Source organism: Oncorhynchus masou, unplaced genomic scaffold (genome assembly GCF_036934945.1).
Source record: "Oncorhynchus masou masou isolate Uvic2021 unplaced genomic scaffold, UVic_Omas_1.1 unplaced_scaffold_1048, whole genome shotgun sequence".
Classification (NCBI taxonomy): domain Eukaryota; kingdom Metazoa; phylum Chordata; class Actinopteri; order Salmoniformes; family Salmonidae; genus Oncorhynchus; species Oncorhynchus masou.
The window spans coordinates 191736-207311 of NW_027000183.1; the positions used below are offsets into that span (position 1 = coordinate 191736).

Consider the following 15576-nt stretch of genomic DNA (forward strand, 5'->3'; position numbering starts at 1 on the left):
AGACAGAGAGGGAAGGGAGGTAGAGGTAGACAGAGGGAAGGGAGGTAGAGGTAGACAGAGAGGGAAGGGAGATAGAGGTAAGAGAGGGAAGGCAGAGAGAGAGCAGAGATAGAGAGATAGCAGAGAGATAGCAGAGAGAAAGCAGAGATAGAGAGAGCAGAGATAGAGAGAGCAGAGATAGAGAGCGCAGAGAGCGCAGAGAGAGCAGAGATAGGGAGAGCAGAGAGAGCGAGAGTAGAGATAAAGAGAGCAGAGAGAGAGAGCAGAGATAGAGAGAGCAGAGATAGAGAAAGAAAGCAGAGAGAGCAGAGAGAGAGAGAAAGCAGAGAGAGAGCAGAGATAGAGAGAGCAGAGATAGAGAGCGCAGAGAGCGCAGAGAGAGCAGAGATAGGGAGCGCAGAGAGCGCAGAGAGCAGAGATAGGGAGAGCAGAGAGAGCGAGAGCAGAGATAAAGCGAGCAGAGAGAGAGCAGAGATAGTGAGAGCAGAGATAGAGAGAGAAAGCAGAGAGAAGCAGAGATAGAGAGAGAAAGCAGAGAGAAGCAGCGATAGAGAGAGAAAGCAGAGAGAGCAGAGAGAGAACAGAGAGAGAGCAGAGATAGAGAGATGGCAGAGAGAGAGCAGAGATAGAGAGAGCAGAGGGAGAGCAGAGATATAGAGAGAGAGAGCAGAGAGAGCAGAGAGAGAGCAGAGAAAAAGAGAGAGAAAGAGAGAGAGGCCTGGGGATTAAACAATCATCCAGATTGAATTACCTCTGTCCAATCTAAGAGAGAGAGACAGAGAGAGAAATGGAGAAGAAGACAAACAGATGTCAATAGACAATGTTGGCTTTACTCACTAACATGAGAAAGACACTTGCATGGTTTTACTCCCTAACATGACAAAGACACTTGCATGGTTTGCGCTGTGTGTTTGTGTGCATGTTGTTTGTGTCATTGCTATGCTATAACACTAAAAGGCCCACTCCCAAAGACACACTTTCCCCAGTGTGCTATAGCCTGGCATGAGAACCCAGAGCTGACCCCCAGTGTGCTATAGCCTGGCATGAGAAGCCAGAGCTGACCCCCAGTGTGCTATAGCCTGGCATGAGAACCCAGAGCTGACCCCCAGTGTGCTATAGCCTGGCATGAGAAGCCAGAGCTGACCCCCAGTGTGCTATAGCCTGGCATGAGAACCCAGAGCTGACCCCCAGCGTGCTATAGCCTGGCATGAGAAGCCAGAGCTGACCCCCAATGTGCTATAGCCTGGCATGAGATGCCAGAGCTGACCCCCAGCGTGCCATAGCCTGGCATGAGAAGTCAGAGCTGACCCCCAGCGTGCTATAGCCTGGCATGAGAAGCCAGAGCTGACCCCCAGTGTGCTATAGCCTGGCATGAGAAGCCAGAGCTGATCCCCAGCGTGCTATAGCCTGGCATGAGATGCCAGAGCTGACCCCCAGCGTGCTATAGCCTGGCATGAGAAGCCAGAGCTGACCCCCAGCGTGCTATAGCCTGGCATGAGATGCCAGAGCTGACCCCCAGCGTGCTATAGCCTGGCATGAGATGCCAGAGCTGACCCCCAGCGTGCTATAGCCTGGCATGAGAAGCCAGAGCTGACCCCCAGCGTGCTATAGCCTGGCATGAGAAGCCAGTTGGCAGAAGTGCATTTCAAAAAGAAGTGTGCTTTGTTCTGTCTCTGTTCTTTTTTCGATCCTGTCTCCCTTTCTTCTCCACTTTCTCCTGCTTTCTCTCTCTTCCAACCCCCCCCCCCTCCTTCGTCCCTCCCTCCCTCCTCCATTGCATCATTCCCTTTAGACAAACAGAAAACATCTCCTCCCCTTCAGGACAAAGCCAAGGCAAACGGACTGCTTGGGGTAAGCCATGTTTTAATTCAAATGTAAGGAGCTAAATCTTGATGTGCCTCAACACTGAATGAATCACTGAGCAGGTTGCTAGAATGGTTTCATTGAAGAAAGGCTGTGGTTGTGAAGTGAAATCCCCCCGTTCTGGGACTGATCAGGCTCTAAAATTCAAACAGACGATCGTTGTCACGCTACTTTCCCTCATACCATCCCCTTGACCGACTCAATAAGAACAGGTCCAGAAAGAGAAACTAGTGCAAATAAACACTGCATTCTTTAGTTAGGAAGTCTGATGATACCAATGAGGAAGCGGAAAGTATAGTGTGGGGCTGTGGGCTGAAAACGCTCTCAAAACGGATCTAGTGCTTAGCAGTGTTGAGAAGACAAACTGGATGGCAGCCTGTAGCACATGCTCCCCTTCAAAGATAGCAAATCATGTGCAGAGCGTTTCAGAAACCCCCTGGGCAATGAGGTTATCGGCTTAAGTGAAAGCACACTGCCAGACATGACTTGATAACTCACAAATCAAACAAAAGCGGTGTGTGTGCAACCCAATGGACTAAGACCTAATCAACCCAATGGACTAAGACCTCATCAAGCCAATAGAATAAGACCTCATCAACCCAATGGACTAAGACCTCATCAACCCAATGGACTAAGACCTCGTCAACCCAATGGACTAAGACCTCATCAACCTAATAGAATAAGACCTCATCAACCCAATAGAATAAGACCTCATCAACCCAATGGACTAAGACCTCATCAACCCAATGGACTAAGACCTCATCAACTCAATGGACTAAGACCTCATCAACCCAATGGACTAAGACCTCATCAACCCAATGGACTAAGACCTCATCAACCCAATGGACTAAGACCTCATCAACCCAATGGACTAAGACCTCATCAACCCAATAGAATAAGACCTCATCAACCCAATAGAATAAGACCTCATCAACCCAATGGACTAAGACCTCATCAACCCAATGGACTAAGACCTCATCAACCCAATGGACTAATACCTCATCAACCCAATGGACTAAGACCTCATCAAGCCAATGGACTAAGACCTCACCAACCCAATGGACTAAGACCTCATCAACCCAATAGACTAAGACCTCATCAACCCAATGGACTAAGACCTCATCAACCCAATGGACTAAGACCTCATCAACCCAATGGACTAAGACCTCATCAACCTAATAGAATAAGACCTCATCAACCCAATAGAATAAGACCTCATCAACCCAATGGACTAAGACCTCATCAACCCAATGGACTAAGACCTCATCAACCCAATGGACTAATACCTCATCAACCCAATGGACTAAGACCTCATCAAGCCAATGGACTAAGACATCACCAACCCAATGGACTAAGACCTCATCAACCCAATAGACTAAGACCTCATCAACCCAATGGACTAAGACCTCATCAACCCAATGGACTAAGACCTCATCAACCCAATAGAATAAGACCTCATCAACCCAATGGACTAAGACCTCATCAAGCCAATAGGATAAGACCTCATCAAGCCAATAGAATAAGACCTCATCAACCCAATAGAACAAGACCTCATCAAGCCAATAGAATAAGACCTCATCAACCCAATGGACTAAGACCTCATCAACCCAATAGAATAAGACCTCATCAAGCCAATAGAATAAGACCTCATCAACCCAATAGAATAAGACCTCATCAAGCCAATAGAATAAGACCTCATCAAGCCAATAGAATACAACCTCATCAACCCAATAGAATAAGACCTCATCAAGCCAATAGAATAAGACCTCATCAAGCCAATAGAATAAGACCTCATCAAGCTAATAGAATAAGACCTCATCAAGCCAATAGAATAAGACCTCATCAAGCTAATAGAATAAGACTTCATCAAGCCAATAGAACAAGACCTCATACATTTACATTTAAGTCATTTAGCAGACGCTCTTATCCAGAGCGACCTCATCAAGCCAATAGAATAAGACCTCATACATTTACATTTACATTTAAGTCATTTAGCAGACGCTCTTATCCAGAGCGACCTCATCAAGCCAATAGAATAAGACCTCATCAAGCCAATAGAATAAGACCTCATCAAGCCAATAGAATAAGACCTCATCAGGCCAATAGAATAAGACCTCATCAAGCCAATAGAATAAGACCTCATCAAGCTAATAGAATAAGACCTCATCAAGCCAATAGAATAAGACCTCATCAAGCCAATAGAATAAGACCTCATCAAGCCAATAGAATAAGACCTCATCAAGCCAATAGAATAAGACCTCATCAAGCTAATAGAATAAGACCTCATCAAGCCAATAGTTGTTGTGTTGTTTGATGCAAGAAACCATAATGCATCATTATTCACATACCATTATTACGGAGAATCAGACAAATTATGCTCCCCTCTGCCTAATGGCCACAACACTGCCCCTTTAAGACAAAAAAAAGATCCTTTCCTGACTCGCTTTTCAAAATGCAAAAGCTTTTGTGCTTTTGTAGGAAGCAATAACTCCCCCCATTGATGACTACAAATGATCTAAAACTGGACTATTAACTCACTAACTAGCCAAATGTGCACACGTCTGTAGATGTAGCTCTCGCTTTGATCTCAAAACAAGCTCATCTACTGATGACCGCTCATGCTGTAAAAACAGTCCAGTTCAATGTGAATGGCGCAGATCCTTATATGGATTGATCTATTTGCATATAGGCCTACTGCAGCTCTGATTGGTTTTGGGGCACCGGTGTGTGTAGAGTACGGGCCTGAGTCGTGCTTGTCAATGCAATGGAATCCTACTCTGATGCGTTCTGCCTACAACAAAATCTCTTGCATAGTTAGTTTTGCATACTAAATCTTGCATTGTTCATGTTTCGGTATGTTGCATTGAAAGTGGCTAATATTGTGTTGATTCGATCACAATTCCCACAGTAAATGGAAACATTGACAGTGTTATCTCTAGAAAGTTGAGTGAAGTTCAATTTTATGCTTCTCTGCGCAGGCTGATATTTCTTCAACGCAGCAGCCCTAGGGGAGCTGCTAGAGGGAACATTGCTAAGGACCTATCATGGTCCAAACACACCAACACTGTCGTGAAGAGGACACAACAACGCCTATTCTGTCTCAGGAGGCTGAAAAGACTTGGCATGGGAGCACAGATCCTCAGAAAGTTCTACAGCTGCACCAACAAGAGCATCCATCGCCGCTGGTATGGTAACTGCTCTGCATCCGACTACAAGGCACTAAAGAGGGTAGTGCGTACGGCCCAGTACATCACTGGGGCCGAGGTCCCTGCCATCCAGGACCTCTACACCAGGCGGTATCAGAGGAAGGCCCTACAAATGGTCAAAGTCCCGAGCCACCCAAGTCATAGACTGTTCTCTCCGCTACCACACGGCGCCAAGTCTAGGTCTAAGAGGCTTCTAAACAGCGTCTACCCCCAAGCCATAAGACTGCTGAACAGTTAATAAAATGGCCACCCGGACTATTACATTTACCGCCTTTTATTATTGTTTATTCACATGTTTTGCACTGAATCTTTTGCACAGGCTCCATGTACACTCACAGGCTCCATGTACACTCACAGGCTCCATGTACACTCACAGGCTCCATGTACACTCACAGGCTCCATGTACACCCACAGGCTCCATGTACACCCACAGGCTCCATGTACACCCACAGGCTCCATGTACACTCACAGGCTCCATGTACACTCACAGGCTCCATGTACACTCACAGGCTCCATGTACACTCACAGGCCCCATGTACACTCACAGGCTCCATGTACACTCACAGGCTCCATGTACACTCACAGGCTCCATGTACACTCACAGGCTCCATGTACACTCACAGGCCCCATGTACACTCACAGGCTCCATGTACACTCACAGGCTCCATGTACACTCACAGGCTCCATGTACACTCACAGGCTCCATGTACACTCACAGGCTCCATGTACACTCACAGGCCCCATGTACACTCACAGGCTCCATGTACACTCACAGGCTCCATGTACACTCACAGGCTCCATGTACACTCACAGGCTCCATGTACACTCACAGGCCCCATGTACACTCACAGGCCCCATGTACACTCACAGGCCCCATGTACACTCACAGGCTCCATGTACACTCACAGGCTCCATGTACACTCACAGGCTCCATGTACACTCACAGGCTCCATGTACACTCACAGGCTCCATGTACACCCACAGGCTCCATGTACACTCACAGGCTCCATGTACACTCACAGGCTCCATGTACACTCACAGGCTCCATGTACACTCACAGGCTCCATGTACACTCACAGGCTCCATGTACACTCACAGGCTCCATGTACACTCACAGGCTCCATGTACACTAACCACACACTCACACACACTACACTGACACTCCAACACACACACACACACACACCCACACACACAAAACACATACACACATGCATATTGACGCCACACATACACATACACTGCTGTTACTCTCTGTTTATTTTCTATGCATAGTCACTTTCTCCTACCTACATGAACATATTACCTCAATGACCTTGACTAACTAACACATTGACTCTGTACCAGTACCCCTTTCTATATAGCCACTTCATTGTTCTTTTATTGTGTTACTCCTTTTCATTTAGTTATTTTGCACATTTTTCTTACTTACTTTTTGAAAACTTTGAATTGTTGGCTTGTAAGTAAGCATTTCGTGGTTGTATTCGATGTGACAAATAACATTTGATTTGATAAACATGGACTAAAGTTTATTGTTGTGTGCTGGTGTTACCTAGGCTATTGTCTTTTGCACAAGTGCTCTTAAAATCCCTCCAAGTCTTGTAGAAGGTTATGCGGTCAGTTTCTGAGAGGAAGTACTGTTTGGTGCTCTGACCAATAACCCACTAACACACAAAGCAGAACAGAGACAAAGACAGTTTCAAAATACCCCACAGGGAAGAAACATCTTCCTTATTTGGGTAAAGAACAACACTCAGAAGAAGGAACTAATTCAGTCAATATGTCCATGGCTCATATCTGCCAGTTAGTTGTCTCTTTGGTTGAGGACAGTATAAGCATCATAGTGAATTGGGAAACGGGAATGTGGTTAGTATGTAAAAAGTGTAGTGAAACACACCAGACATCATAGTGAAAGTGGACAGAGACTGAATCAGGACATGACAGATGTCAGGCTGGAACAGCTTGGTCAGCAAGGTGAAATCAGAGCTCTCCCACTCACTCCTCACAGCTGTCCCAACTACAGGGAGGCTTTTCCTCTCAGATCTCCATGAAACCTGACCTCATGCCCGCACTGTCTTGACAAATAATGCTGGGTTGACATTTGTCCCTAAAACCCACTTGAAAAGTCGAGGAAGGCACTTTCTTCGTTGACCATAGACTTTAGACCTGCCTGCTGGCCACTTGATATGGACCCAAGCTACTTGTTGCACAGGGTCATCAGTTACAGATCTGAAAGAATAGGGTTTGGCAAACCTGTTGGCTGCATAGAGTTCCAGCCATATTGTTGACAGCCATCAGTCTATAAAGACCCTTGGAAAGGTGCCGGGAAAGGGGGCTAGCAGGTTGATTACAGACGGGACCTGTGACTCATGCTCCCTCCATGGTAAACATCTCCCTCAGGGCTGCTGACACTTAATGACAGTCAACTCAAGTGGAGGCTTGGTGGGTGAATATAAGAGCTGCACTGACGTCATCCACCTTAACATGCCACATGACAGAATGTCAATGGGAAGTGATCATGAATTCACCATTTTATCTGACAATGATAAAAGCTAATGTTCTATCTGGTGGGGTTTCCAAAGGGAAGCTTTCCTTTGTCTTTGTCTCCTAAGGTTAGTTATTTTGGGGCACTTAGCTCTGGGTGGTCTTATTTATCATTCTGTGACAAATGACTGAAAATGGCACTACATTGATAAGCTTGGTGACCTCTTCAAGTGACCAAAACCCTGGAAGGCATTTCTTTGCCACATATGCATTGATATTCAACTCTCAAAGGTTAGTTTCCCTCAAAGCTGTGATCATGTTAGGATTGATTAGATCACAGTTTGGAATCTTCAGTGTCTGTCAGATTCCACTGTGATCCCTGGAGTTCTGTTTACAATTGGAGTAAGGTGTTAAAGTGGTCCCTTAGAAGCTGCCAACACATCCTCCTGTAAGCTTCAGCTGAGCTTGGCAGAATACTAATACCCTGCAACTCTAAAGCAAGCCCAGCAAGAGAACTGTGAGTGCCCGATCGCAGTCAGTGTGTGTGTGTGTGTGTGTGTGTGTGTGTGTGTGTGTGTGTGTCCGTGCGTACATGTGCGTTTGTATTAAATTCCCTGTAACTCTCAGCTAAGCGGTTTAAAACTGCCTCTGCCTTGTATCAAGCACCACATTGACTCTGACTATGTGGCTCATTATTGCTTCTGTTTAATATCTGGAACAATCACCCTGACACATCACAGGCTGGCTCTGTCACTATGGTTACCACAACATTCATTAAGGCCTTAATATTGCAACACCACAACCATGCGGGTGCTGTTGTGCTATCTCGTAGCTATACCTGGAGCACACTCTGTTCTCAGTGAGCCTGAGCACAGCAGTTACTGCGCGCCTTATTACCATCTAGGGTTATCTCTCCGACAACTCCTTCTGTCATAAGGCTAGACCGATGTGCTTAGAGGTCTCTGGAGACTTCCTACCTCTATTAATAAACACTCTATGAGCGCAGATTTGAGATGGGGATACTTTCTAATCTTCTGTCAAGCTGTTTTGCTGTGGACAACTAACAGGAGTAATGAATCAGACTTCAGCCATTTAGAGCACTCTAACTGACGTCTGACTGCAATGATAACAGACACTGTAGGTCAAAGAAGTATAGTGTAGAGCAGACATACAGTGGAGGTTTTTCATCTATAATGTTGGGTATCCAGTGAGGTGGAAGGTGTACTGCAGCTCAGGTTTGTTGCTGACAGGGAGAGAGAGAGAGACTCAGAGAGAGAGAGAGAGAGAGAGAGAGAAGGAGAGAGACAGAGAGAGAGAGAGACTCATAGAGAGACAGAGAGAGAGAGAGACAGAGAGACAGAGAGAGAGACTCATAGAGACAGAGAGAGAGAAGGAGAGAGAGACTCATAGAGAGACCGAGAGAGAGAAGGAGAGAGAGACAGAGACAGAGAGCAAGAGAGACTCAGAGAGACAGAGAGAGAGAGAGAGACAGAGAGACAGAGAGAGAGACTCATAGAGAGACAGAGAGAGAGAGAGAGAGAGAGAGAGAGAGAGAGGAGAGAGAGAGAGAGAGACAGAGAGACAGAGAGAGAGAGAGAGAGAGAGAGGAGAGAGAGAGACAGAGAGAGAGACTCATAGAGAGACACAGAGAGAGAGAGAGAGAGAGAGAGAGAGAGAGAGAGAGAGAGAGAGAGAGAGGAGAGAGACAGAGAGAGAGAAGGAGAGGAAGAGAGACAGACAGACAGACAGACAGACAGACAGACAGACAGACAGACAGACAGACAGACAGACAGACAGACAGACAGACAGACAGACAGAAAAACAGACAGAAAAACAGACAGACAGACAGACAGACAGACAGACGAACGGACGGACGGACAGACGGACAGACAGGGTGAGGGAGAGGGAATGAGAGAGAGGAAAAAAGACAGAACTCGTTGGCTCACCAGCCCCAGAGGGATGATAGATGAGGCTTGGCGGGAGGATACAGAGATTTATGTGAAGCCTTAAGTGAACCTGAACACACACACACAAATACACACACAAAGCTTTTGGAGCTGCTGATTTGGTCCATCAGTCTGAGTGGATCCAGAACAGAGGAGAGCATGTCTAGGGTATCTCTTGAGACTGCTACATGGCCACATGGTTAAACACATCCATATAGTTACTGTATGCTGTCACTGGAAATACTGTCATTTATAAACCACGGTATGATGTCATAAAGTAGTAAGTCGCTCTGGATAAGAGCGTCTGCTAAATGACTTAAATGTAAATGTAATGTAAATGTAGCCTATATTTCACAGTGTTGATGCTCAACAAGGACTATTACAATGTACCCCAAAATTAGTGTATAAGATGTGCTGGTTCTGTTTGCATTTGAAAAGTTTAAAATACCTGTTCAATGCTCCAAAAAATGTCAAGGTGTGTAAATGTCAGCTGTTCAATGAAGAGGCGTCACTTACCTCTTTCTCTGAGATGTAAAGTTGGTCCCCTTTGAGTATTACAAAACGATTTTTCCAGATCTCCCTAAATATCCCTTTGCCACAGAACTTGCGAATCCAACCGATTTTGTCTGGCTGCGTATTGTGCTGGTTTGTGTCCTGCGGGCCCTGCATATTCAACGAAAGCAACAAAGTAGCAGTTAAGACATGAAATTGCCAGAGCACCTCGTTTAGATTCGAAAGGGGGACTGAACAGACAAGAAAAAGAGGAGAGTCTTTTTGTGAGGCGACTCAGCCCCCTGTCATTTCCTTTGTCATGTAGATGCTGTCACATTCCTTGCGCGCACCGTTTTTCTTGGGCTCGTGTTTTTGTCACCATCTTATGATCTCAGTTCGGCTTCACCGATCACGTTAGATAATAGCATTCCAAAAATAAAGCTCGTTTTAAAATGATTCCGTTATACACAAAAAGAGCACTCCCTAAAAACGTTTGTCTTTCACAGCATCCACAACAAGCATTACATCAACACTTTTAAACTCTACATTGCTAGATCTCTTGTCAAATATAATTGTGTTAATCAAGTTAAGATAGTGGGGGACATTCTCCAGTTAGACAATGAATAAATAAAGCAAATCAGCATGCCTAACAAATGCATCACTTTGGAGTTTGGACTGAGACTTGGCTATAAAGTAACTGAGTCGGTAACATATCAAGTAGCATTGACGTGTTTATTAAATCCAACACTCGTTACATTGTAGCTTTTTGTTACATTCTCTGGAATAGCAGCTAACCAGAAACCCGTTATTACATTGTAGCTGAAGTGATCATCACTTGATTCGTTTCGAAACCTTACCCGTTTAGCTGAATTGTTTTTCTTCATTGTGAAGGACAGGACTGTCGATGACTATCCCCGAATTCACTCAGTTATAAATCCGCAATTTTGTACAACAGGCTGATGCCAAGAATGGCCGTAAATTCTGGACACGGGGTGTATATGCCCGTGACGCTCGAAAGCCGCCAGTAGGCTATGTCTTGCTCCTTTCCTCGCCGCCTCCCTAGGCTGGAACACTTCAATTGTCTCCCTCTCTATTCCTTTGTAGATATAACTGAATGCGGTTGGTCGAGCTTCGCTCTCGCATGCTCTGAACACTGAACTGGACTGGTAGTGTCTAGTTACGCGGATGAGTCCGTTTCATTGCCTCCCTATTGAGTCCCCCTCCCTCTCCCTCTCCTCTCTTCTCCGAGGCTTTGGTTATTAGAGAGCATGCAGCTGGGAGACTGGATAGCCTTCTCCCCCGCTCTGTAACTCGATGGCTCAATCTCTCTAAAGCCCAAGCTGCAGGGCTACGGAGTCATGATATCATCACGGAAAACAAAGAATGAAGGCACGAGGTTCGTGTGAAAGACGCAAATATGGAAATTATAGGCTGTAGAAAGTGGGGGTGTGTGGGAGGGGGTGTTAGTCTACAAGTACAGTGATGTCTAGAAAATGTTAAATTGCAAACTCTAACTTTTGTATAATTTCAGCCGGAAGTGATGCTCAAGAGCCAAAAGTGGTCCCCTTTTGTGTGTACAATGTCATCAAATCAAATCAAATGTATTATACAGCCCTTCGTACATCAGCTGATATCTCAAAGTGCTGTACAGAAACCCAGCCTAAAACCCCAAACAGCAAGCAATGCAGGTGTAGAAGCACGGTGGCTAGGAAAAACTCCTGAGAAAGGCCAAAACCTAGGAAGAAACCTAGAGAGGAACCAGGCTATGTGGGGTGGCCAGTCCTCTTCTGGCTGTGCCGGGTGGAGATTATAACAGAACATGGCCAAGATGTTCAAATGTTCATAAATGACCAGCATGGTTGAATAATAATAAGGCAGAACAGTTGAAACTGGAGCAGCAGCACGGCCAGGTGGACTGAGGACAGCAAGGAGTCATCATGTCAGGTAGTCCTGAGGCATGGTCCTAGGGCTCAGGTCCTCTGAGAGAGAGAAAGAGAGAATTAGAGAGAGCACACTTAAATTCACACAGGACACCGAATAGGACAGGAGAAGTACTCCAGATATTACAGACTCAGACTCCCTGTTGGTTAGAGCCTGTAAGTAAGCATTTCACTGTATCGTCTACTTCACCTGTTGTATTCGGCGCACGTGATAAATAAACTGATTTGGTTTGATTTGATGGCGGTGAATAGCATGACATGATCATGGGCCTCATGATCTCGTCCCAGTATCTCTGTCCATTCAAATTGCCATTGATAAAATGCAAATGTGTTCATTGTACGTAATTTTTGCCTGCCCATACCATAACCCCACCGCCACCATGGGGCACTCTGTTCACAACGTTGATATCAGCAAACCGCTCGCCCACATGACGCCATACACGCTGTCTGCCATGTGCCCGGTACAGTTGAAACCGGCATTCGTCTGTGTAGAGAACACTTCTCCAGCGTGCCAGTGGCTATCAAAGGTGAGCGTTTTCCCACAGAAGTCGGTTATGACGCCGAACTGCAGTCAGGTCAAGACCCCCGTGAGGACGATGAGCATGCAGATGAGCTTTCCTGAGGCAGTTTCTGACAGTTTGTGCAGAAATTATTTGGTTGTGCAAACCTACAGTTGCGTCAGCTGGTGGCTGGTGGCTGGTCTCATACAATCCAGCAGGTGAAGAAGTGGATGTGGAGGTCCTGGGCTGGCGTGGTTAAACATGGTCTGCGGTTGTGAGGCCGGTTGGAAGTATTGCCCAATTCTCTAAAACAATGTTGGAGATTGCTTATGGAAGATTAACATAAAATTATTTGACAACAGCTCTGGTGGACATTCCTGCAGTCAGCCAATTGCATGCTCCCTCAAAACCTGAGTGACACAACTGCACATTTTAGACTGGCTTTTTATTGTCCCCAGCACAAGGTGCACCTGTGTAATGATCACGCTGTTTAATCAGCTTCTTGATATGCCACACGTGGGTAGATCATCTTGGCAAAGGAGAAATGCTAACTAACAGGGATGTAAACAAATGTGTGCATATGGAACATTTCTGGGATCTTTGATTTCAGCTCATGAAACATGGGACCAACACTTTATATGTTTTTTGTGTAGATTTGTTTACAGCTGGACGTGTGCTGAACCTGTCAAGTGTTGTCAAGCCCTGGCCATAGAGAGACTTTTATTCTCTATTTTGGTTAGGCCAGGGTGTGGCCAGGGTGTGACTAGGTTGGGCATTCTATGTTCAGTTTCTATGTTTTGTATTTCATTGTTGTTTGGCCCGGGTGTGGTTCTCAATCAGAGGCAGCTGTCTATCTGGTAGCTTTTTCCCACATGGGTTTTGTGGGTAGTTGATTTCTGTTTAGTGTTTTTTCACTTTTCAGGACTGTTTCGGTTATTCATTGTGTTATTTTTGTATTTCGTGTTCACTGTCAATAAACTAACATGAACATGTACCACGCTGCGCTTTGGTCCTCGCCTTCTTCATACAACGACCGTTACAGGTGTAGACGTTCCTTCTTCTCTCCTTGCTCTTTCTCAGGACAGACTCTCACTATTCAATGCACTGTCTCTTTATTCTCAGACAGAGGGTAGTGAGTCTACCGTCTCAAGATTCCCCCGATCTCTTTCTCCCGCTGTCTCCTCTCACTATCTCCTATCATGGTTGATGAAAAAAGGAAATCCGGATGGAGTAATAGGATGGAGTAATCCCAGAATATTCCCAGCAGCATGACTTCTGCTAATCCCACCCAGCAGTAGTGTTAAAATGCACTCCTGGCCTGGTATAACACAAGGCTATTGAGCAACTACACTGGAAATCAGCTTATAGGCTATAGCATGACCTCACTTCACGGGGGCCATAGGAGGCGTGTGTGTGTGTGTGTGTGTGTGTAGACCAGTGAGTGAATGGTCTAGTTTACAACAGGCTGTAACCCTTTGTTAGACCAAACCCACTTCAACAGTTCACTCTGACTTCACTTTCTCCTCTTTGTCTCACTCTCCCTGTTTCTCTTGCTCTCCCCTATTTTTCTCACATGCCTGTAGATTATCAATCCATGATTAGGTCTATAATACTGATCAATAAACTACCCAACCCACTCCGACACAAACACAGCCCTCAGGCTAATGTGAAAGCATGTCAATCCCCTCACTCCACATGTGACTGTTCCATTATCTCTCTCTCTCTATCTCTCTATCTCTCTCTCTCTCTCTCTCTCTCTCTCTCTCTCTCTCTGTGTCTGAGAGGGACGAAGGGGGAATAGAGTTGGAAGAGGGAGAAAGTGGAGAAGAAAGGGAGACAGGATAGAAAAAAGAACAAAGCACACTTCTTTTTGAAATGCACTTCTTTGTGTAATGCTCGCTAGTGTTTGCCAACTGGCTTCTCATGCCAGGCTATAGCACGCTGGGGGTCAGCTCTGGCATCTCATGCCAGGCTATAGCATGCAGGGGGTCAGCTCGGGCTTCTCATGCCAGGCTATAGCACACTGGGGTCAGCTCTGGCTTCTCATGCCAGGCTATAGCACGCTGGGGGTCAGCTCTGACTTCTCATGCCAGGCTATAGCACACTGGGGGTCAGCTCTGGGTTCTCATGCCAGGCTATAGCACGCTGGGGGTCAGCTCTGGCTTCTCATGCCAGGCTATAGCACGCTGGGGGTCAGCTCTGGGTTCTCATGCCAGGCTATAGCACGCTGGGGGTTAGCTCTGGCTTCTCATGCAAGGCTATAGCACGCTGGGGGTCAGCTCTGGGTTCTCATGCCAGGCTATAGCACGCTGGGGGTCAGCTCTGGGTTCTCATGCCAGGCTATAGCACGCTTGGGGGTCAGCTCTGGGTTCTCATGCCAGGCTATAGCACGCTGGGGGTCAGCTCTGGGTTCTCATGCCAGGCTATTACACGTTGGGGGTCAGCTCTCGGTTCTCATGCCAGGCTATAGCACACTGGGGGTCAGCTCTGGGCTCTCATGCCAGGCAATAGCACACTGGGGAAAGTGTGTCTTTGGGAGTGGGCCTTTTAGTGTTATAGCATAGCAATGACACAAACAACATGCACACAAACACACAATGCAAACCATGCAAGTGTCTTTGTCATGTTAGGGAGTAAAACCAACACTGTCTATTGATGTCTGTTTGTCTTCCTCTCCATGTCTCAATCTCTCTCTCTCTTTATCCCCAGACCTCACTCTCTCTCTCTCCCCTCTCTCTCTGCTTTCTCTCTCTCTCTCCCTCTCTGATCTCTCTCTCTCCCCTCTCTCTCTCTGCTTTCTCTCTCCCTCTCTGATCTCTCTCTCTCTCCCCTCTCTATACTTTCTCTCTCTCTGCACTCTCTCTCTGCTTTCTCTCTCCCTCTCTGATCTCGCTCTCTCTTATCAATTCAAAGGGTTTTTATTGGTATGGGAATCATATGTTTACATTGCCAAGCAAGTGAAATAGATTAACAAAATTGAAATTAACAATCAGAAATTAACAGTAAACATTACACACAAAGGAGTAGAAACATTTCAAATGTCAAATTATGGCTATTTATAATGTTGTAATGATATACAAATATATACAAATAGTTAAGTACAAAAGGGGAAATAAATAAACATAAATATGGGTTGTATTTACAA

The 15576-nt window shown here is 45.9% G+C and overlaps 1 protein-coding gene across 1 annotated transcript in view; it reads right to left on the reverse strand.

Moving 5' to 3' along the window:
• Positions 1 to 11451, reverse strand: part of LOC135528849 (pleckstrin homology domain-containing family O member 1-like) — a 45024-nt gene extending 33573 nt beyond the window's left edge. Inside the window, exons 1-2 of the mRNA XM_064957895.1 lie at positions 10849 to 11451; positions 10016 to 10162 (exon numbers count right to left, since the gene is read on the reverse strand). Coding sequence (XP_064813967.1) covers positions 10016 to 10162; positions 10849 to 10875 — 174 coding nt within the window. The 5' untranslated portion in view covers positions 10876 to 11451. The remainder of the gene's footprint in view (positions 1 to 10015; positions 10163 to 10848) is intronic.
• Between the last annotated feature and the right edge of the window lie 4125 nt (positions 11452 to 15576).